General features: G+C 37.4%; 2 protein-coding genes across 3 annotated transcripts in view; both read right to left on the reverse strand.

Annotated features, from left to right (window-relative positions):
• The window catches only part of RALGAPA2 (Ral GTPase activating protein catalytic subunit alpha 2), a 192,922-nt gene that overhangs the window by 115,251 nt on the left and 52,686 nt on the right, over window positions 1–24,985 (reverse strand). The window contains exons 14-19 of one of the 2 annotated variants that reach the window (XM_081950241.1): window positions 23,591–23,702; window positions 21,207–21,444; window positions 14,946–15,110; window positions 6,031–6,171; window positions 3,470–3,637; window positions 2,208–2,299 (exon numbers count right to left, since the gene is read on the reverse strand). In XM_081950241.1, the coding sequence (XP_081806367.1) occupies window positions 2,208–2,299; window positions 3,470–3,637; window positions 6,031–6,171; window positions 14,946–15,110; window positions 21,207–21,444; window positions 23,591–23,702 (916 nt within the window). The remainder of the gene's footprint in view (window positions 1–2,207; window positions 2,300–3,469; window positions 3,638–6,030; window positions 6,172–14,945; window positions 15,111–21,206; window positions 21,445–23,590; window positions 23,703–24,985) is intronic. The other variant, XM_081950242.1, reaches the window with a different exon arrangement.
• Window positions 8,951–9,953, reverse strand: LOC309390673 (general transcription factor IIE subunit 2-like; the record flags this gene model as incomplete). The annotated part of the gene is given in 3 exon segments (XM_081950257.1): window positions 8,951–9,012; window positions 9,015–9,356; window positions 9,359–9,953. Coding segments are annotated over 3 exon segments (867 nt in total). The 5' UTR covers window positions 9,822–9,953.

Raw genomic sequence — 24,985 nt, forward strand, 5'->3', positions numbered from 1 at the left:
AGAAATTGGTGAGGTGTGATAGTCTCAGCTGGAGGCCAGCAGGGATCTGAGTCACACTGAGTGACCAGACAAATAATACTCCACACTCTCCTGCCCTGTCAGTTTGCTTTGGACAGGCAAAGGTCCCTCAAGGCAAGCTGTGGCTCAGGCTCCTTTTGCTCCAGCCCCAAATAACAGCTCAGATCAAATCCAACTCTCACTACAGCCAAAGTCCACAACTGAGATCAATGATAAATCTTTACAAACCACACTAAAACCACTTAATTTTAGGAGATAGCAATGATACATCCATCCTCTGAAGTGAACTGAGTCGAAAAGCTGGGTAAGGCTAGTAACAAGGGGCGTGTCTTAACTATCTTTAATCAGACTCAGTCCAATCAGAAGGCCTACAATGTCAACCCATGCATGGATGCTATCTCCACCTCTATTGAGAACTTGCTGTTTGCTCCACGTGGCAAATTGCTGGAAGGCAGAGGCAGATTGTTTTTCTTGTGCTAATCAGGCTGTTTGCTGCAAGGAGGTAAGTCAATAAATATAAATGCCTATAGAATGTTTAAATTATCAAACTTATTTTTTAAAGACTGCTTTATTATCGTTCAAGCCAACTTAACAAAATGAAGAAGCTTTTTAAAATAAATGCTTGATCTGAAGAGGCCCAGTGCTATTGTATCTTCTTTTAAATAGCAGAGAATAACTATACTTCCAGAAAGCACATCAATTTTAACAGCATCTATACAAGTAACACTACAAAGTGTATATTGTCTGTACTGTTTGCTGTTTGTTGCAAGGAGGCAAATTGCTGGGAGGCAGAGGCAGATATGTTTCCCTTGCTTTTCTCCCCAAAAGCTAGGTGCGTCTTATACTTCAGGCGTCATACTCCAAAAAATATGCTACTTTTCACAGCACTCATTTTTTAACAGAAAAAGCAAGATTTCTTATTGAGGCCAGTCCAGTAATATGCTGAGGAAGGGCTCTGACTTTGATGCGGCAGTCTAAAACTGAACCATTAAAGAAGTATTTCATCCACATAGTTTATCTAGCCTGGCAAGCATTCATTTTAAAAACTGCAAACTATGCCTTCAACAGTGATTGAGGATAGATAGCTTCATATTCCTGTTCTTCCCTTTTCAAACTGAACATTTATCCAGTAAGCTTTTATATCTTAAATTATATTTATCAGTCTGTGAGACATATATTGAAAAGATGTGGGATATCTCTCAGATGGTTTTTTTAAATTCCTTCACCTTATTTTAAACAACTATAGGATATAACCCTACTTGCATTAACTGCAGAAAGGTTTATCTAAACAAATGCAAGTTGAACAGTGCTAGGTATGGGCCAATGTTGTATTACGTTCTGTTTTAAATATTTGTAATGTTAATGTATGTTGTGGGCTACGGCTATACCATATTATATACCAAAATAAGACTTGGCTTTATTTTCTTTTGACCCCCCCCCCCAAAGAACAGTTAGGGCTTCTTTTCAGTGGTGTCTCAATATTTTTGAGGGGCAGGAGGTGGCAAGTCCAGTCACCTCATGACTGTTTGTCCCCTTAATTGCTCGCTGTGGATCAGCTGAGCCAGCATGGGCTGGGAGTTCTGTCTCTGCCGGCCACGATTAAGGGGCCAAGCAGCCATAAGGTAAACTGGGGAAAGGAAGGGCTGACCCGAATACAACAAGATCAGCATACCTACACCCGTGAAAATCTACAAAAACATATATATATATGTACACGGGAAAAGACCCGAATACAACAAAACCAGCATATATATATATATATATATATATATATATATATATATATATATATATATATATATATATATATATATATATATATAAAACCAGCATATATATATATATATATATATATATATAAAACCAGCATATATATATATATATATATATATATATATATATATATATATATATATATATAAAACCAGCATATATATATATATATATATATATATATATATATATATATATATATATATATATATATATATATAAAACCAGCATATATATATATATATATATATATATATATATATATATATATATATATATATATATATATATATATTCGGGTCTTGTCAATTGTTAGCATAAAACATAGATAACAGCACAACACATTATTTTAATATAATGAAATTTAAATATGTCTTCTTTTAATATACATTATGATCCTATTTATTTGTACTTACTTCTTGTAGTGTATTTTCCTTGTTCGTGGTCTCATTTTTTTGAACAGATCTGGATCCTGAAGTTAAATTTTGTGAACTTTCTGTTTTTCTAACTGTGAAATATGAGTAGAATGTTATGGATTACAAAATTAATAAATCAATTTGAATATGTTTATTTCATTATTTAAAATATACAATTTTATAAGTTATGGATATATATATATATATATATATCTGTGTATTTACATTTATATAATAAAATATTAAATTCATATCATAAGCATTATTAAACATATTTAATTAATTAATGGATATATTAACAATCATAAATGTATAAATAAAATGTGGTGTACTCTTTTAAAAGGTTTTTAAAAAATAACTGGTAAAAATTAGTGTGTTGAACGTAGGTTTACCTGAGGCTAGTTACTTTGCAAACTGCAAAATCTCATTAAATATTTAGGAAAAGAGCTTGCTTTGAAAAATGACAGTTATTGCCGCCTGGTGAATAAAAAATACTACCTAAAATATATGATCACTGAATATCAAGATCTTGCATAATATAATGGTTTCCAAATGACTGCAAATCTGCTACATGTGAAGGATGCCCATTTATAAAAAATCATTTATAACATGGTTGATTAAAATGTTTCTTATGTTTTTGCATCTGTTTCGCAGAGGCAGTTTGATGTAGCAATGAAGGTGTTCTAGTTCACCCTTATGCAGGAATGCCAGCTGCATAACTTTGGACCAGATACACTTTCTCAGTCCAATCCATCTCTTAGGATTGTTGTTTGCCATCTTCAGTTGTACAGTATATAAAAAAGGTGAGATAATAATATATATGTTGGTTTATGATTGTAATAAAGATTTGTTTTGTTTTGTTTTTTTATATCTGGGGTTGTTGCCTTGTATGGGACATTTCTATTCCAACAAGGAAAGCTGTTTAAATGTGAGTAATCTGATTCATATTTATTTAAAATAAATTCTACTGAATTGACTGGGCTTTATTTTTGCTATGTTAGTGTATGCTTTATATAAATGGGCTATAATTAAAAATTGCCATCAGTCTTACTGGTATAAATGTAAAAAATGAACTTTTAAATTGTTATTATAAAAAATAATAATGAATTGTATTTTTAAAATGCTTGGACAGAATTGTAAACAATAGAAGACAGAAAATGGCATAGTAAATAAATTTAGCACATGGTATGAATAATGTTTCAGATGTTACATGCAACGATTGCATATAAAAATAATTCTTTCTCAAAGTGTTTCTAGATTACCTTGGAAAATATCAGAACTGCATTGATCTCTAATATCAGAGGTACTACTGCTTCGAGTTAATTGATCCAGGTCTGAAAAAGGACTATTATATTTTGCTCCCAATAAGTTTACTGGTTGCTGATTCACAATTCCTGATCCATTTTCTGATAGTTCATGTTGTTCACTTTCTATAGGGATTGATATAAAAGTTTTATTAATTACATTTTTAAAATGTCTGTATCTATTTCTTATAAAGGTCTTTGACTTATTAAAATATTTACATACTTATCATCAATTAACATATAAAACATTGTCACTTAGCACAAGGTAAACATATAATACAGTTTAAGCCTTTGTACTATTGGCTTGTGATGGGAATGTCCTATGATCTGAAGTATGAAGGGATATCTAAAACTACTAAGAACTTATCAGAACACCCTTTCTTCTCAGCAAAATTATTTTTTTCCAATAAAATGAATTCCCTTATGTAAGAAATATGGTAGCTGTAAAGAAATTTCAAATATCAGCTTTTGTTTAATTCATCCTTTTTTAAAAATGTATTATGTTTTGAACTCTGCAAGAAATACATGTACAATGATTGAAATAGAAACTGTTCTAATTATGAATCTAATATCCCTGTATGTGATTGGAAGTACATCTGGCCATTTACTACAAGAATAGGTAGAATGCCATAATGGGAGTGCACTTAAAAGTACTAAATACATTGAATTCTGCATTTATACTCATTGTTGTTACCTGTTCTTTGCTGTGGTATCTATGATTTACCCATGAAGTGAAAGCACATAAGAATATATTAAATTTGTAACATAACATTGACCTCCAATTTTTAATTTTTCTTAGTATATCTAGTTACAATTTCTTTGTATTGGTTGAATCTTCATATCTGTGTTCAATGATATTTCCACAGACTACATCTGCAAGGCTTTCCTCTTGAAACATTCACAATCAATATTTCAGTGTAGCATTTTATCTTACTGTGTGCCGTCGTAAAACCCAGAGGCATGAGGTTTTTTTGAGAAATGCATTAATTCTGGGCCTCAAGATAAGAAGGATCAGTTTTTAACAAATATATATTTTGAATTCGTCAGATGTCAAAATGTTATGTGGACAAATGAACAAGTTGATTTGTGAAACTAGCATAAGCCTATTTCCCCCCATATTTTTCATAACAAAATGTGAGTTTCAACTTATTTAATAAAATTTTCCTTGGGAAATTGGTTTATAGTATTCTGGTTCCAAAAACATGAGTCCTCTTATTGTTGCCATGCTTCCAATACTTCTAAATTTAAATGGGAACGCCCGGCATTTGTAGTTGTGTCTGAAAACTGTATCAATCTGGGAAAGACAAGAATCCTAGCAGACATGCTTCCTAGTTGATTTGTAACTATCAGTCCACAAGAAGAGCAGGACAGCCTCCTTGCCTCTCCATCTATGACAAGAGTGGAAGAGGCAATAATGGACTTGGCAGCTCTTCTATTGAACAGCAGCATTTCTAAAGGGGAAGGAAGGTAAAAATAAAATCACATCAATGAACTCAATGCTTCTGCCATATCACTCACAAAAGCACTCTCGAGTCTAGCAGCAGGTAGCATCCCTGAAAGGAGGACAAGACAGTGGAGATGGCAGCAAGAGCTGGATGATTTAACAATGGAAGCAGAACTTAAGGGCGCAAAGAGGACTTACAATATCAGCCATCTTTTGATAGATCTCTGGTATCATTTAGTTTTGTGGTAGAGCTTGGAAATCTTACAGTGAGGACTTGCATCCAAAAGAAGCAGAACAAATAAAGTATTTGCATTTCCCATTTGCCCTTCCTCTTAAAATAAATTCATCTTGCTAAGATGATTGACCTCCAGTTGACAAACATGGGTAAATCAGTGGATATTGCCACCATTCTCTTAGCAGGCTATCCATCCAACTCCAATTCTATAAAAATTGTATCAAGATTAGGAACTAGAATCATAGTTAATTCCCTTTCCTCATTTTCTCAAATACAGTTGGCTAAATTGGAAAAGAAGCTTAAAGATATAAGGGAATTGGAATATATATCTATGTCCATGATGTGATTTCCTGTGAGCTGGGAAAAATCAGCTGCTGATTTCTACATAGAGAGAAAAGGGAGGTGTCAAGAATAGGTAGTGTGAGGATTTATCTCATTCAAACTGTACTATCCAATGATTATTAACAACTTGAGAATGTTGTAGAAGTCTAAGAAACTGCTATATTTAAAAGTAAACAATTAGTCTCTCACAGTATAAAAGCATATATTGTATATACATATATATGTATATATTCACTGACAAGTGAGTATTGTTCAAGGGAAATTGGTATATGTCTAGAAAATATTTTGGTTTCAGTCTCAAAGAAACATAGGAATCTAAACAAGATTTCAGATTGTTAATGCTTACTTTTCGACATACTTGGAAAAACACCAATGTGTTTTCAAAATACAAAATCAAAATACAATATTATGTAATATTAGGATGTTGTATGTAAGATATAGGGTAAAATAAAGAAGAAAACAATCTTGCTAAATTATAACAACTGTATAATATCATACCTGAAAAAGTGCAAGAGTAAGAAGTGTAAGAGATATCAGGGAAGAGAGAGCTCACAGTATGAAGGAGAAGAGGCACACTTTTAGTGGCTGGCAAAGCCTCACAGAGACGAGCACAGTTGTTGATAGACAGACTTCGCTTCTCTTATAGGGAAAAATAAATTAATAGAAGTAAAAGAGTAATTTTATTTTACTTAGCAGAATGATGTTATTTCCACATAAAATAGAAAATAACAGGTTTAGAATCTTACAAACATGAATGCTGTGCATATACAATTCATTAAGGTAAAAAAGCAGTACAGAAGAAATTCAGTAAAGTGTATCTATCTCCAAGGTTATCAATATTCAAGATTTTTTTTAGAACGCCAGTTTATTAGAAAAAAGAACCAGAGGACAGATAGAAAATCTTGCTTTTGGAGCTTCTGTAGCATTAATGTTGCTAATCATCCTTAATTCTCTGTGTTACTGATTCTATAGAGGGGCCGCAGTGAGTCACATGGTAAGACGATGGGCCTGCACACTGCTGAGGTCAGTGGCTCAATTCCCATAAGTGAATAAACCGTGTAGGGACAAGAAATGAGCCTCCCCTGATTGCCTATTGGCATTCACATATCCCACGGGTAAAGGTAACACTACCCGAAAAAATTCCTTTCACAGACGCAGCCAGCCACCTTGATGATCCCTGGCGTACCATATGCTAAAAACAAAAAAACCCCACCCTAATTCTATAAAAAGCACATCTTATGATTGCACGTTGTATTACTAAAGAGAAAATGGCTACATCATCATCTAGGAATCTGTTAAGAAGATGGCAACAGTATAGTTGTGGCATAAAAGTAAATATAGTTTACCTGGTGATATCAGCATTGACAAAATCACCATCAGTCAATTAGAGCTTTACTTGTTACATCCTGCAACAATTTAAAACTTAACACATCAAATAAACTGCCTATTCCAGATCCTTGAGAAAGATGACTAAAAATGCCAAATTGAGTCTAAACATTTGGCTGACTTTGCAACAAATAATAATCCATCAAAAACAACATCTGCTTATCCCAAGTCCTTCGGAAGCACTCACCAAGGGGGTTAAAATGCCAAATCCAGTCTAAACACCTGACTGACTGTAATCCTCATCCTCATCATCATCAAGTTATCTTTGCCAAGGCCTAAAAACTGCATTGGCAGTGGTGCAAAATAATTAGACTTTAAACAGCAGTTTTGAGTATTCTGAACATAAACAACATTGTGAATTTTGATCCTTATTAGTTCAAGTTTCTCAGTGTTCCAAAGTTTTTTTAAAAGAATGAACTGTTTTCCAGTACGCTGCTTGGAGAGTCCAAGCAATGGGTTAAACTCAGCCAATCTGCCCAAGACTGAATTGAAACTTTAGCCACCCTCTGGTGTTGCCTTGACCTGCCAGATTTTCAATTCAGTCAAAGCCCAGGGGACGCGTTTCTCAGTTTCTAACACCCTAAGACGCCAAGTGGCTGCTCATCCGTAGCTTCCTGCAGGGTGCCACCAATCTGAGACCTCCGGTCGTCCATAGGTACCCGTCATGGGAGCTCGAGGTGGTGTTACGGGCCCTTATATCGGCGCCCTTTGAGCCTCTACATTCTGCCAGCTTGAAACATCTCACCTTTAAGACAGTTTTCTTAATTGCCATCACGTCTGCTCGACGGATCTCGGAGTTGGCAGCTCTATCGGTGAGAGAGGACGTGTGTCGGATTCATCCTGATAGAGTGGTCCTCCGTCTGGACCCAACTTTTATTCCCAAGATCAACTCCTGGTTTCACCGTGCCCAGGTCGTCGTTCTGCCGGATTTTTGTCCTCATCCCAGACATCCGAGGGAAAAGAGAGGGCACATGCTTGACGTCCGCTGCACTCTACACAAGTACATCAAGCGTACGGCAGCTTTTATACGTTCTGAATCACTTTTCATCTCGTTTCAACCTGCATCTCAAGGTCGCAAAGTCTCTTCATCCACCATTGGTTGCTGGCTGCGGGCTTGCATCTCCCTTGCATACGTCTTACAATCCAGACCCGGTGCCTCATCATATCACCGCACATTCCACAAGGAGTGCTGCTACTACAGCGGCCTGTCCAACCCAAGTGCCAATAGAAGAGATTTGCAAGGCAGCTACTTGGACTTCCTTATCTCCATTTGTTCGGAACTATAAATTGGACAAATTTGCTTCTGCGGAGGGCGCTTTTGGGAGGGAGTCCTACAGGGGATCCATAACAGCAGAGAGACCCTGGACTCTTCTGCTTCCCGCCCTAGTGACATTTAGCTTGGGTATGTCCCATTGCTTGGACTCTCCAAGCAGCATACTGGAAAATGACCATTGGCTTACCTGAAGGGTCGTTTTCAGTCACTGCAAGGAGAGTCCAACCCTACCCTGGGGTCTTCTCTGCTATCATAGTTTATTGGACCTGTTGGGGTTTTTTTGGACTAGTTTGGACTTCTTATCAACATGTACAGTTCCACACCTTCATTGAAAATCTGGAAAGTCAAGGCAACACCAGAGGCGTGGCTAAAGTTTCAATTCAGTCCTGGGCAGATTGGCTGAGTTTAACCCATGCTTGGACTCTCCTCGCAGCGTACTGAAAATGACCCTTCAGGTAAGCCAATGGTCATTCTAAGTTACAGAAATGTGGAGATATTCATTATCCAATAAAATAGCAAGCACTAATTCAGTCTTGATACTACCCATTGAAGGTAGCTGAAGGACAGAAAGAAAACAGGTTGAGGGGAAGCCAATTAAACACATAGACTAACAATTGATAACATTTTGGGTATAACAAACAGGCTGCATTTTTAAAAACAATTGCAGTGAAGAAATGATGTTAATTATATAATTCAAATATAATGTATTATCCCTAACGTCCCCATGTGCTTTTTTTCCCCCCAGTTCAGAAGACCAATTTATTTGCCAGCAGCTACATCGGAATAATCCTTCAATACACCAGCCAAATGATCATTGTGATTTTGAACCTCTGTTTCTTCTGAGATGCTGACTTTTTTCTCTTCTGGATAGGAACTAATTTCTTTGGGCCTACGTCTTGCATAGAGGAAATACCCTGGCGTTTCAGATAGTCTTCTATCTTCTCTTCATCCTTAGAATCCACAGGAACACTCCTCCAAAGTTTTTGAAATTCTTCATCCACTGTAAATTGACAGCTTTTATCATTGTAGAATAGAATTTTCTTCTTATCAGGACGGGTAACAAAGATGATCTGGTCTCCTAAAGCCTTAATAGCTTTTTGTGCATTAGGAAGACCTTCCTCAATATCTTCCAAAAGTATTCCTTCTAATCCTCGTTGATCATGTTATCCAAAAGCCTCAACAGGGCCTTTTTATCTTTTAAGTTATACTTAGGCTTGAAGGCATATTTCCCATCTATAACTTCTATTTTAGGATTGCTGACAAGGGCCTCGCTCATTAACCACTGCTTCTGCTTCAGTCCAATGTCTAAGTGCTGTGTTTCATCTAATATTTCTTCTAGAGTTAATGGATGGGTATCACCACGTTGATGTTGTGTCTTCATATAGTTCACTATCTTTGCAAGCACTCCAAACTTGTAGCCAGAGCCTCCAGAAAGAGCTTTCAAATTAAAAGTTCCATTGCTGTGGTCTGCATTTGGTTTTGAACTTGATGAACCACTCTGTTCTACTTTGGCTTTTTTCTTTTTAGAAGATGAGGAATCAGAAGAAGGTGCTGGACGTTTCTCTACAGCAGGTGTACAGAGGGCTCGTTTTTTGAAAAGTTCTCGTTCTCGTAACAAGTTTGGATCCATAATTCTCGCGCATGAGGCGACTCCAACGGCAAGGAGGAAGACGGCGAATCCGGGGAGCCCACCGGCTCCTCCTTTCCGATTGGCTTAGTAGTTCCTATTTAAGGGCGCCCATCTTTCCTGTCGCCGGTCCCTTGCATTTCATTTGCAAAGAAATGTTGCCAAAACCAAAAAAGTATGTATACTGGTAATCTTGGCTTATGGGGGAAGTTGGATTCACTTAAATGACAGCATGATTAACTTAACCACAACAAAATGATTGTAAAATCAATTGCAACTCATTTAACAACCACATCGATTCGTGATGAAAGTGTTAGTCCCAATTGTAGTTGCAATTTGAGGACTACCTGTGCACATACAATAGTAATGTGAAATGAAGGCTATGCAGCTGAGCCTTTAGACTGCTAAATGCAAGAACTATTGTGAAGTTGCTTGATGAGCTTTACATGTTGGACAAAAAAAAATACACTGTGCAAAATTTAAGTCAGTACTTGGTTAAGCGCATAGTTACTGTTCATCATTTATGATTCATCCATTGCTGTTGTTACTTTAAAAAAAATTCAGGAGGTTTGACAGTAAGCAGCATTCAGTGTGGAATACCACTGTATTCTATCTAATCAAGGAATTCAAGCAACTGCTGTAATTCAAGAGCAAGCACTATGTACAAAAAGCATATTCAAAACATTTGTCTCTCATTCCCATCATATGAAATGAATTATCAAGTTCCTTCTTTGTTTTGGAAGGTCCACTTTTTCACTAATTATAAGAAAATAAACTCTCACAGAACTCTTTCTGTTCTGGGTTCCTTCCCGATAACATAAACGCTGTCAAAAAGGATTCTGAGTGAATTGGAAAAGATAAATAAAGGGATTCTTTCACAAATTAAATATCGTGCTTGCTACCAACAGATGCAGATCTACTTTATAAGAGACAGAAGTGTGAAAACAGTCCCATTCAATTAGTCTTCTTGTTGCCAGACCCTAAGAGGCAGATAGCTACCAGTACCATACAAATGTTATCCAGTGGCAGAGGCATCAATCTCATCTGAAAAAGCTTAAACAATGCATGCTACATTATTTATTGATGTAGAAAACCATAATCATGTTGTTAGCAGTGACCTGATAATTTTGTTCCAAAGGATGGGTTTGAATGTAAGGCTTTGAAAATTGCAAAGGTCCAAATAATTAACTTGATGTTTTCATTTGGAGAGGAACCATATCTCATTTACTCTAATAACACTCAAGAGAGAAATCCAAATTCTATTAAAAGCATTTGTTGATACTGTCATAAAAAGAGGTTCGGATGTGAAGGGAAAGCCTTCTATCAAAATATTCACTACAGAAGAGTGGTGAGTTACCTGGAAGATTTGCAAATTAGGTACCGTATTTATCGGCGTATAACACGCACTTTCCCCCCCGAAAAATAGGGGGCAAATGATGTATGCGTGTTATACGCCGATATACGCCAGGCGATATACGCCAGGTGCACAGAAAAGGATCACGGAGTGCTTCGCCCCAAAAGCAGCTGCTTTTCTGTGCGCCTGGCGTTTAAAACATCCGGCTATCTATCTAAACGCCAGGCGCACAGAAAAGGATCGCGGAGCGCTTCGCCCCAACAGCAGCCGTTTAGATAGATAGCCGGATGTTTTAAACGCCAGGCGCACAGAAAAGCAGCTGCTGTTGGGGCGAAGTGCTCCGCGATCCTTTTCTGTGCGCCTGGCGTTTAGATAGATAGCCGGATGTTTTAAACGCCAGGCGCACAGAAAAGCAGCTGCTGTTGGGGCGAAGCGCTCCACGATCCTTTTCTGTGCACCTGGCGTTTAGATAGATAGCCGGATGTTTTAAACGCCAGGCGCACAGAAAAGGATCGCGGAGCGCTTCGCCCCAAAAGCAGCTGCTTTTCTGTGCGCCTGGTGTTTTAAACATCCGGCTATCTAACTAAACACCAGGCGCACAGAAAAGGATCACGGAGCGCTACTCAGCGGGGTGTGGGCGAGAGGAGGAGAGAATGGATGAGCCGTCTCTCCTCTCCCAGACACCCGACTAAAACACTTTCTTTCGCCCGCGGAAGAGCTCGGGCGGGCGAAAGGAAGCGCTTTAGACAGTGGGGTGTGGGTGAGAGGAGGAGAGAATGGATGAGCCGTCTCTCCTCTCCCCGGACTCCCGACTAAAAGTTAATAAAAAAAAGGAAGGAGGGAAGGATGGAACTGGAAGGGAGGCAGGGAAGGAGGGAGGGAGAAAGGAAGGATAGGAGGATAGGGAAAGAGGAAAGAAGGCAGGCAGGCAGAAGGGAGGGAGGTGCAAGGAAGGAAGGAAGCATAGATAAGCAGGAGGGAAAGAAGGCAGGCAGGCAGGAGGAAAGAGGAAGGAGGGAACTGGAAGGGAGGCAGGAAGGAAGGGAAGGAGGAAGGGAGGGTGGAAGATAGTAGCAGTGAAAGCAGCAGTGTTCATAGTTGCTTTTACTGTCCTTTTACATTATTTACCTTATAAGTGGTAATAATATTAATAAAAAAAAAGTTCTGAGCTACCCTTATTTTGCTTCAAAGTTCTTTATTTGAAATTTAATTTTTTCCCCTGAAATTTCCCTTAAAATGAAGGTGCGTGTTATACGCCTGTGCGTGTTATACGCCGATAAATACGGTATTTACCAAGAAATAGAATAGAAAGAAAATGGGTCCCTTTGTTTCTTGAGGAGCTACATGGAATTGTTGGAGTGTGGGGAAAGATGGAGAGTTGATGTGCACAAGAACTCAATACAGGTAAGTCCTTAGTTAACAATGGCAATTAGGATCAGAATTGCTGTTGCTAAGCACTGTGATCATAAAGTAACATGCCACGTGAAATTGCTGTTTAGTGACAGCAATTCTATCATTCCTGATTTCCATAGTTAAGTGAGACATTACATGGTTACATGGTGTTCTTGTATTATGGTGGAGAAAAAGAAAACAATTTTTCCTGGACAAGTTTCACAACTAAGATTAACCATATTTGTACACAGGTGGTTGATAATAGAACTAATTCATTCTGCTTAGTAATACTTTTCAACTGTACATCTTCTCCAAGGCACAATGTTTCTGTACACTGATCAAACTTTTATCATATGGGAGATGCTAACCCAGATGTAGGTTCTTGTCTTAACCTATTCCAACATTCCTATAGAATGGAACCAGAAGTAACTACAGAGGGAAATTAAGCTTACTATGAGAGTAGGGGTACCAGTGAATTTATCTTTTCAGTATAAAGCTGTTACTTTGAAACTGGGGAAAAAACACCCCCAAAAGACTACATGATGAGTTATAAAACCAACCTTGTCTAGCTATAAGTAGCTGTAACTAACAAAAATAGGGAAATAAGACAGAACTGAACCAGTGTATTTTGGATAGTTGAAACAATAGCTGCAGTTCATGTGAAGGCAAATGTTACCAACAATTTTAAAAACTATTTGAAAATCTTCATTCTAAAGGGCCTTTGGCTGCAGCCAGGATACTTTTGCAGAGAGTTGGTGTTAAGAAAAGTAATTCTTCCTAGCTTGCTGTGCAATTTTTTGCAATGAATACAGTTTTGTACTACATGCTAAAGGTGTGATGGGTAAGGAGAATGCCTGTCAGTAGCTGGCAATTTGTAACACATTTAATAAATGCCTACAGAGTCATTTTGATGCTGTATGCCAGCAGTCTCCAACCTTTCTAGCTCTAGGGATCGGTTTCATGGAAGATAATTATTCCATTGGGGTGTGTGGGGAGATAATGTTTTCGCATGCAATCTAGATCCTGGGCATGTACAGATGAAGTTTTGTGGTTCCTAACAGGCCATGGACTGGTACCAATCTGCAGCCTGGGGGTTGGGGACCCCTACTATAGACCATATCTCCATTACAAATATAGAAATATTTGCAAGAATTTATGAGAAGTATCTGGAATTGATGAGTAGGCAACATATGACCTTATGAAGCACGAACTCTCTGGTGAAAGTCCTGTCCCATTTAAAAAGGTTTTCAGGCCTAAACAGTGTTTCATCCATGTGTGACAAACAGAGACCTCAAAGATATAACTAGGAAGTGGCTAACTAAACATGAGTTCTCTGTGGAAACTAACCCTGGATTTTTCAAGAAACCACGATTAAAACAAGCCATGATTTAAATTAGTAACGATGAATGAAGAAAAGTGAAACACCACCACCACCAGGCAGTTGTGGTGTTGAAAATGTCTTACTAGGAACCCCAGAAAACTTGTAAAAGAAACTGGGAGGAAATCAGAGGAATATATTTTACAGTAGAGGTAAATCAAAGTTGCTGAAAAATTACAAGCATTTTTGAACATTGAAAGAATGCAAAAGTATTTGTTATGGATTTTACAGGAATTTCGTTTTTACTCTTAGAGCTCCAACCATTTAAAACTACATAACTTATAACAACATTGAACCTCCCAGTCACAATAATCTTGTAATTTAATAGCAAAGGCCTTTACATTATACACATACAATCTTTGAATGTTTCATAAAATTAAAGAACCAAATTACATTCTTGAAAACATGTGCACACATATACAGTAACTACAGGTTAAACCATACATATAGGAATTTCAAAGGTTGTTTCAATCAATACAATGCAACTCTCCACTGAATAACTAGAATAAAAAACCAAGTATGTGCTGCCAAATTATAACAGCATGATGATTGTATGAATAACCCAACTATTTTTAAATACAGATATGTGAAATCTCAATTAGTTTGCAATCCCAACTACTATTTTCTACCATCCTACAATTTAAAAATGTTTAATTTACATATTGATTAATTCTATATAATTAATAATGAATAACCAAAACAGAAAGTTCCCCTTGCTACTCCCCTCCAAGTTAAGTGTCTTTTACTAACTGGATCAGAAACACGCACTCCAATATTTGATTGACATACAAATTCTAAGCCAAAGGAAGGGTTGCTAGATCTTTAGAAGAGTCCTAGGGAAATAAAAACAATTTATATGCAGAATTATATAAAAGCCACAACAAAAAACAGATTGTTTAAAAAGCAACTCAACAAATAAAAAGAAATATGAAATGTTAGAAATTAATTTAAAAAAAATCACTGATATTTTTACTATTAGAACACTAAATTGCCTGTTTCTAACCTGTTGTTCTCTGACGCACTATATTTCTTGCTTTCTCAATTCCTGGTATTCCTGAGGTGGTAGCACTCCTAAACCTCATAGGTTCCGCAACATCAGGATGATCCCTCCAGCTTAAAGAAAATGATCTTCCAACTGCAGCTCCTTTTTGAGATTCCAAAATGCCACCTTTCAATAATGGAATGTACAGCAAAATTAATGTACTTTGAGAATTCAAGAATATCATATTGTAAATAAAAATCCAATTGACAAGAATAGTTAACCAACTGATTAATTTCCAATACAAATGGCTAAGCAGGAATTGTCATTTAAATCGTTTAAAATGATTTCTACCACCAAAACTGTAAACAAATTCTGATTTCAGGAATGCAATTAAGGAATAATTAGATAATGAACCCAACCCATCGGAAACTTCCCCAATAAATGAGTTTTTCTAAGAATTTGCTGAAGTGGGAAGTTAATGCTAGCCATGTCAATAAAAACAGTAAAAGAAGGGTATTAGAAGTTAATACCACTTTATAATGCCTTGGTAAGGCCACACTTGGAATACTGTATTCAGTTTTGGTCACCATGATGTAGAAAAGATGTGGAGACTCTAGAAAGAGTGCAGAGAAGAGCAACAAAGATGATTAGGGGACTGGAGACTAAAACATATGAAGAGCAGTTGCAGGAACTGGGTATGTCTAGTTTAATGAAAAGAAGGACTAGGGGAGACATGATAGCATTGTTCCAATATCTCAGGGGTTGCCACAAAGAAGAAGGAGTCAAAGTATTCTCCAAAGCACCTGAGGGTAGAACAAAAGCAATGGATGGAAACTAATCAAGGAGAGAAGCAACTTAGAACTGAGGAGAAATTTCCTGACAGTTAGAACAATTAATCAGTGGAACAACTTGCCTCCAGAAGTTGTGAATGCCCCAACACTGGAAGTTTTTAAGATGTTGGATAACCATTTGTCTGAAGTGGTGTAGGCTTTCCTGCCTAGGCAGGGAGTTGGACTAGAAGACCTCCAAGGTCCCTTCCAACTCTGTTATTCTATTCTATTCTATTCTATTCTATTCTATTCTATTCTATTCTATTCTATTATTCTATTCTATTCCATTCCACTCCACTCCACTCTATACTATATAAGAATAGAGAGTCAGTAGCTAAACCAAAGCAGACCTTTGCCTACACGTAGGCAAGAAAAAACAATGCACTGATATAGACAGGTGGTACCTGGCTCAACAGTTGCAACTGTGTGGTGTCTTAATAGACCACCAATTAACTATGATCCAGCAATATGCTGCAGTTGCGAAAAAACTAATGCAGTCCTAGGATGCATCAACAGAGGGATAGTTTCAAGATCATGTTGTGAAATAATAGTACTACTTTATACTGCACTACTGAGACCACACCTAGAATGCTACATCCATTTCTGATCACCACAATACAAAAAAGATGTACAGAACCTAGAAAGAGTGTAAAGGTGCAACAAAGATGATAAGAGGTCTGGAGTAACTTCCCACATCAAGAGTTACAAATAGTAAATGAAAAGATCTGTTTGAATTACTTAAAAAACCCAACAAACCAAGCTTGCAACATACAGTGCTTTGCTGTTTCTGCATTAAACAGCTGTTATAGAAGTTTTTGCCAAATGTACCAGTCAATTTGAAATTGATCTGCACAATCCAAGTCTCCCTCCTATATTTGACCAGCTCATCCCTATCAGTTCCCACCCTTTTTTTTTACAGGTGAGCTGCATTTGTGAGGTTTAAATACAGGAAAGGAGGAAACGGTCCATAGTTGTCATGACAGAGACCCTTGCAGACAGAGAAGTGGGAAGCTGGCTAGAGAGTAATATAAGGCAAACACTGGACTCTCCAAAGGTATAGAGAACTTGCTAAAGAGAACAAAAACAACCTCTTTTAGCTCTTCAGTAGTTCAGACCAAAATTCAAAGTCCCATTTAAAACAAAACGCCTCACCCAGGAGGTAAAATGTTCTGGAGTGCCATCTGGAAGCTTGTTATGTTGCTTTTATACCAACAGTCTCAATATGCCTGCCAGCCTTAACTTTTGAGTGTATAAGCAGCTCCTTACTTAAGTATGAGCCAACAGTGTGCTGCAGCTGCCAAAAAAGCTAATGAAATTCTAGGTTGCATCAATAGAGGGATAGATTCAAGATCAGGTGAAATATTAATGCTGCTTTATACTACAGGGTGAGACACTTGGAATATTGCATTCAATTCTGGTCGCCACAATACAAAAAAGGTATTGAGATTCTAGAAAGAGTGTAGAGAATAATAAAAAAGATGATATGGGGTCTGGAGGATAAACCATATGATGGATTGAGAGAACAAGGTATGTCTAGTCCAGGGGTGTCCAAACTTGGCAACTTTAAGACTTGTGGACTTCAACTCCCAGAATTCCCCAGGGAATTCTGGGAGTTGAAGTCCACAAGTCTTAAAGTTGCCAAGTTTGGACACCCCTGGTCTAGTCTAACAAAGAAAAGGACTAGGGATGCAGAGGTGGGTTTCTGCCGGTTAGGCCTGTATCAAGCAAACCTAGCAGCAGCAGGAGGCACACACAAGCAAGCTGGTAGTAAAAAAAATGGAAACCCACCACTGCAGGGATGATATGATAGCAGTCTTCTAGTACTTGAGGAGTTGTAGAAAAAGGAATCAACTTATTTTCCCAAAAAGGTATCAAAGAGAGATCTAACATAGAATTAAGGAGAAATTTCCTGACAGTGAGAACAATTAATCAGTGAAACAGCTTATTGGCAGAGGTTGTGAGTGCTCCATGACTGGAGGTTTTCAAGAAGAGACTGGACAGTTTGGAACTGCATAGGGTCTCCTGCTTAAGCTGAGGGTTGGCCTAGAAGACCTTCCAGGTAACTTCCAACCCTATTATTCTATTCTGCTAAACATAGAACTGCTAATTCATGTCACATAATGCCCCCAAATAACTTATAAACATCACAATGTCTCAAAAATAATAAATACATACATAAAATATGCACATATTTTAATTAATGAATACATACATACATAAAATAAATATATTTGTGGAAATTACATTTTTGTTTATTCTCTTCCCAACGTTTTTCATGCATTAAAATATTTCTTTAAAAAGGTTTTGTTAGGAATTGTAGTTACAATAGAAAAATTAAATTTAGGAAAAGAGAAGAGAATGCAAATAATAGAATAGGCAGGGGGGGAAAGAAGGGGGAAAAAGAAAATATAAAATAAATATATAAAGAAGTGACTAGCAATCTTTATTACAACTATAAACAAATTTAATAACATTTTAGACCCTATAAGATTAAATAGATATATTTACATCCCATATCTCATCATTTAAGGGTAAATTAGAAATTCAAGTAAATGAGGGCAGATATGATATTGTTGCCATTACAGAAACTTGGTGGGATGAAACCCACAAATGGAACATACAGCTAGAAGGATTTAAATTATTTAAAAGGAATAGACCAAATAAAAGAAGAGGTGGAGTTGCACTATATATAAGAAATAATTACCTCTCTACAGAAATAGAGCACAACAATGATGAGAATTATCTTGAATGCATTTGGGTCAATATTAAAGGTTCGGGGGGAAAAGACATTGCCATAAGTCTATACTACAGGCCACCCAACCAAGCAGAGGAAGTAGATGAACTTTTTGCTAGTCAGCTAACTAAGGTATGTAGGAAGCACACCACAATAGTAATGGGGGATTTTAACTACCCTGACATCAACTGGGAAACAAACTCTGCACCAAGTGGAAGATCCAACAGGTTCCTAACGAACCGAGCAGACAACTTTGTTTCCCAAAAAGTAGAGAAGGGAACAAGGGAATCAGCCATATTGGACAATTCTCACTAACAGAGAGGAAATGATAGAAGGTGTTGAAGCCATAGGAACCCTGGAGGCAAGTGACCATGCAATATTGGAATTCAACATTATGCAAACACAAGTAGTAAAACAAAGTCAAACTAGAGTCTTGGACTTTAAGAGCTAATTTCAATAAACTTAGAGAGAGCTTGGGAAGAATTCCATGGATGAGAATCCTCAAGGGGAAAACAACTCAAGAAGCTTGGGAAATTTTGAAAAATGAGATTACACTAGCCCAGTCTAGCACAATACCAATGAAGAAGAAAAATAACAGCTCCTAAAGAAACCAGCATGGCTGCATAAAGAACTCTCTGACAAATTGAAAGACAAAAAAGATAAGTATAAAAAGTGGAAAGATGGGGACATAACTAAGGCAGAATATCAGCAAATAGCCCAAGCCTGTAAAGATGAAGTAAGGAAAGCTAAGGCTCATAATGAAGAAAGGCTTGCCACAAAAGTAAAAAAAAAAAGCTTCTTCCAACATGTTAAAAGCAAGAAAAAGGTTAAGGAAACAATTGGTCCATTGCTGGCAGAAAGTGGCAAGAAGGTGACAAGCAACAAGGAGAAAGCAGAACTATTTAACTCATTTTTGCATCTGTCTTTACACAAGGGATAAAATAGTCCAACCTATCAAAAACAGCATCACAAAAATCAGATTAGGAACACGAATTGAAATAGGGAAGAAAATGGTAAGTGAGCACCTGTCTACCCTAGACGAGTACAAATCACCAGGACCGGACGGATTACACCCCAGGTTCTGAAAGAACTGGCAGACGAGATCTCAGAACCACTGAACTATATCTTACAGAGATCCTGGAGCACTGGGGAACTGCCAGAGGACTGGAAAAGAGCTGATGTGGTTCTCATCTTCAAAAAAGGAGGAAAAAAATCAGATCCAGGAAACTATAAACCTATCAGCCTGACCTCAATACCATTGAATGCCGTCAATGTAGTTTACTTGGACTTCAGTAAGGCATTTGATAAGGTAGATCATAACTTACTACTAGATAAAGTAGAAGAATGTGGGTTAGACAGCATCACCACCAGATGGATTCGTAACTGGCTGACCAACAGCACTCAAAGTGTAGTCCTTAATGGAACTGCATCTCCATGGAGGGAAGTATGCAGTGGAGTACCCCAAAGCTCTGATTTAGGCCCAGTACTCTTCAAAATCGTCATCAATGATTTCGATGAGGGAATAGATGGGGAACTCATCAAATTTGCAGATGACACCAAGCTGGCAGGAATAGCCAACACTCCAGAAGACAGGCTTAAGATACAGAAGGATCTTGACAAACCTGAACATTGGGCACTATCTAATAAAATGAAATTCAATGGTGAAAATCTACATTTAGGCAAGAAAAACAAAATGCGCATGTACAGTATAGGTAGTACCTTGCTCAATAGTAGTAACTGTGCGAGGGATCTTGGAGTCCTAGTGGACAACCATTTAAATATGAGCCAGCAGTGTGCAGCAGCTTCCAAAAAAGCCAACACAGTTCTAGGCTACATAAACAGAGGGATAGAATCAAGATCACGTGAAGTATTAATACCACTTTATAATGCCTTGGTAAGGCCACACTTGGAATACTGCATTCAGGTTTGGTCGCCACAATGTAGAAAAGATGTGGAGACTCTAGAAAGAGTGCAGAGAGGAGCAACAAAGATGATTAGGGGACTGGAGACAAAAACATATGAAGAACGGTTGCAGGAACTGGGTATGTCTAGTTTAATGAAAAGAAGGACTAGGGGAGACATGATAACAGTGTTCCAATATCTCAGGGGTTGCCACAAAGAAGAGGGAGTCAAACTATTCTCCAAAGCACCTGAGGGTAGAACAAGAAGCAATGGGTGGAAACTAATCAAGGAGAGAAGCAACTTAGAACTGAGGAGAAATTTCCTGACAGTTAGAACAATTAATCAGTGGAACAGCTTGCCTCCAGAAGTTGTGAATGCCCCAACACTGGAAGTCTTTAAGAACATGTTGGGTAACCATTTGTCTGAAACGGTGTAGGGTTTCCTGCCTAGGCAGGGGGTTGGACTAGAAGACCACCAAGGTCCCTTCCAACTCTGCTATTGTATTATTTTTCAGACATTAAGAGTATTTCCAATGACACTGCTAGGATAGGTATTTTTTAAAATTTTATCATTCCAGAATTATGGAAATAAATAACTAGTAAACATTTCTTAGATTTCCACTAGGTTCTGCATTGAAATAAAGTATTATCTATTTTTGAATTTGATCACAAGAAAATAAACTGCTTACACATGTTGGAGAATGTCAAATTCCACTGAGTAGGTAAAACAGGTACTTTTTAGGGGAAATCATATATAGAGACCTCATGTAACCACATGTTTTATACAAACAATTTCATTCATTTCCTTATCAGTTACCTCTTCCTTTTTGTATTTTCTCTTTTTGTTCACTTAGCTTATCTAGTGGCAAATTGGTCATTTCAACACCGTATACTGTTCTTGCTAAAACAGATGTTAGAGAATCCATTATATTAGCCCATTCCATTATTAGTTCTTCCCAATCTGTAAGGGATGATAGTACACGTAGCAACTCGTCCCAAAGCTCACGAGAAATATAAACACTCAAATTTGCCCGGATCCAAGCCACGATGAGAGTCTGTGATTAAAAGATAAGGAAGGAGAACAGATTGGATTATCATCTTGAAATGAATGAAATTCAAATGAACTGATTCTAGGTAATCCTTGATTTATAACCATTAATTTAGTGACTGTTCAAAAGTTACAATGGCACTTAAAAAAGTGACTTATGAGTGTTTTCAACTTATGAGAGCTGCAGCATTCCCCACAGTCAGATGATCGAAATTTAAATGCTTGGCATTTATGGCAATTGCAGTGTTTCAGGATCATGTGATAACCTTATGTGACCTTCTGAGAAGCAAAGTGAATGGGGAAGCTTACTAACAGCTACAGTGATTCACTTAACAACTGTGGCAAGAAAGGTCGTAACATGGGGCAAAGATCATTTAACAACAGTCTTGCTTAGCAATGGAAATCTAGGGCTTAACTGTGGTCATGCGTTAAGGATTATCTGTGCATATTTCTAAAGAAAGGAGAAAATAGATACATTTATACCAGATTAATTTCAGGTTGATTCTCTAACTTGAATAAATATACACTCCGCAAACCATTCTGTTAATATAATGTTCCCATTGTAAAACAGTTTAATCTGACAACAGAAATACCTGTTGCAGAGTTGTGCTACTTCCACAATTGTATCTCTGAATATATAATATATAGTGAGATCAATACCTATAAGCCTATCCCTAATTTATTTAATGGGAAGTAAAATTGTTATTTCAAACAAATTCCATCTAGTTTTGAGAAACTATTTCAGTCTTAGAGCATGAAGAGGCCTACATTTAGAATATATATGTCATTTATTCCACCTCCATTTTCCTGTTCTCTATGCTGAAATCATAGGAATAAACATTGGTTATATTGCAATATTAAAACTACAAATTTAATTGCAGGAAGTGGCTGACATAGACAAGGTGTTTAATGATGATTCAAAATTGTGGAAAGGGTGCTTTAGGGCCTGTAAAGCACATTTAGCTGTTGTAAAATGTTGCACAGTCCATCCCCCCCGCAGTCACATGATCTCAATTTGGGTATGTGGCAACCTGTTGCACTTACGAATAGTTGCCAAGCAGCCTGCCACCATGTGATCACCATTTGTAATCTTATCTGCTAGGTTCTCCAGAAAGGCAATGGGGAAGGTTACAAGTTGCTCCTACCTGCTGAGGGGACTCCCTCTTATCTCTGTGGGCTGGCTGAAAGAGCTGCCTTCTGAGGGGAGTGAAACTCCTTTAGCAGGATGAAGAAATGGAGCATAGATTCCAAAGAGCTAAGCTCCATTTCTCCATCCCGCCGAAGGTTTCCCCTTCTGTGCAAGGAGAATTGAACTCGTTTAGCAGAAATAGAACTCAGATCCTAAGTTCATGCATGGAAAGATGTTCCTTTCCCTATGTGGGGGAGAGCTCAACCCTTTTGCCAGAGCGGAGAAACACAGCTCAGATCCTGATGATTTGAGCTCCATTTGTGCACTCCACATGACTTCCCTGTCAGGCGCAAAGGGGAGCTGGCATCCTTCAACAGGCAGCTCTTTTAGCAAGTCTCTAGAGATGGAAGGGAGGCAAGATCCAAGCAGGATTTTAAGCTTCCTGATCAGAGAGGGAGCATTATAAGGTAATAGTGTGGGATGCTCAGGCAGGTGGGGAAGGCCCTGGGATGCCTGGCACATACCATATTCAAGTATCTCTTTGCTCAGGGACTGAAAATCGTCCTTGCATTTAGTCAGAGAGCCTTTTCATCTTCTGAGTGGAGCATCCTAGGGTCCCGTCCCCCCAGAAGCACCCTGTATCCCTGGCATGGGACTTCCTCCACTTAACAACCTCAACTATGAGTACTGGGACTGCAGTCTTTGAGCAAAGCAGTCATGTGGGTAGTCATATCACTTAATGACCACTTCACTCAACAACTGAGATTTCAATCTCAATTGTGGTCATTATACAAGGAATAATGAACATAATATATTACAACATTTAATATTCTTATCATTTATATGCTTCTAAATGTATGACAAATGTATGATCTTGCTATACCTTGCTATATTGTGCTATAAAATATAACTATGCAATGTAATTATTTTCTGTGTAGCTGAGACTAGGAAGTGTATAAATTTAATTAATTAACTATAGCACTTAAAACAATGTTTAAATTGCTCTACAAAAAATGAGACATACCCGAAATAGTGAGGCCGCTAAACTTTGACCAAATGCATCCTTTATTTGATCATCTTTGGAGTTGCTCATGACAGCTTCTGTTATGCTAAGAAGTATTTGCAATATATGCTCCCTAGGATAAAATTTAAAAAATATATTATACATATGAAAAATGTATGAAAAATTTGCTAATGGCATTTATCTTAACATTTTCTCATAATGCTGACACTACCATCATAGGTACTTCTAACAGCTCTTAAAAAGTTGCAAAGAGAAGCAAATATTAGGATTGTGCACACTTAAAAATTAGTCCCAAGGAGACTCCTTGTCCTCCGTTGTTCCCATCTCCTAACTGCTCTGTGCATAATGCATCTGGAACAGGCCCCAACTGTTCTTCCTCCTCACTCATATCAGCCTCCAAAGGGTGCTGCCTCTCTGGTGGTTGGGAAATGTCGGACGGTCCTGGCTCTACCAATATGATAAATCATTTAGATTCAACATTATCAAAAGAGTTTTCAATTGAAATACAATAAAAAAAACGTAAGTCATTGCGGAATGTCAGAAGTGAAACTTCAAGTCAAAAGTGTATTATGCCTTCTATAACAGGGGTCTCCAACTCCCGGTCTGTGGATTGGCACCGGTCCATCACATGCCAGCAAGCAAACAAACAAACGAATCCCCATCCATGGGATGCAGGCAGCATGCAAAATCACTACCCTGCAATCCACGCAAAAACCTTTCTCCATGGAATCAGTCCCTGGTGCTGAAAAGGTTGGGGGCCACTGTTCTATGGGGTACAGACCCTCTGAGGTCTTTTTATAGAAGCTCTTTATGCTATGACAGCACTTAGAAATTAAAAAGAAGAAAAATTAAAGCTAAGGTCTTCAATAAGAAACATGCTAACCATGGGTCCTGGCTTCTTTGCCTTATTTTTTTGATAGTTTTGGCCAGAAGAAAGCTGCATAGAGGATTAGAACCCAAACGGGCAGAACTTGGTAGATGCAAACTATTCATATGGATAAATAAAAAGCTGTGTCACTCTAATATGTTCTATCTGTTACTACTGTGATTTGCAAACTGCATTATAAAGCATTTGCTTTATTTTAAATATATTTACATTACTTAAATATTTAGTATTTCAAATCAGGTCTTATCTAAACCAAGTAATAAAACATGTTTTATAAAACAAAGTATAAATGTTGAGTAAATTATTTTTATTAGCCTTTAGTTTTATTTTTTTTAATTCAATTTCTATAGCAACCCATCTCAATTGATGGCAATGATTTCAACTATACTTTGATTTTTTAAAAAATATTTAAAAATAATGTCCTAAAACTATGTCCTGAAAACAAATACAATCCATCATGGAAGCTTTTCATTCATTTCCCATGATTTGGAAAGATCACAATATAATTC

The sequence above is a fragment of the Natrix helvetica genome, assembly GCF_964273705.1.
Source record: "Natrix helvetica genome assembly, chromosome: 4".
Lineage (NCBI taxonomy): Eukaryota > Metazoa > Chordata > Lepidosauria > Squamata > Natricidae > Natrix > Natrix helvetica.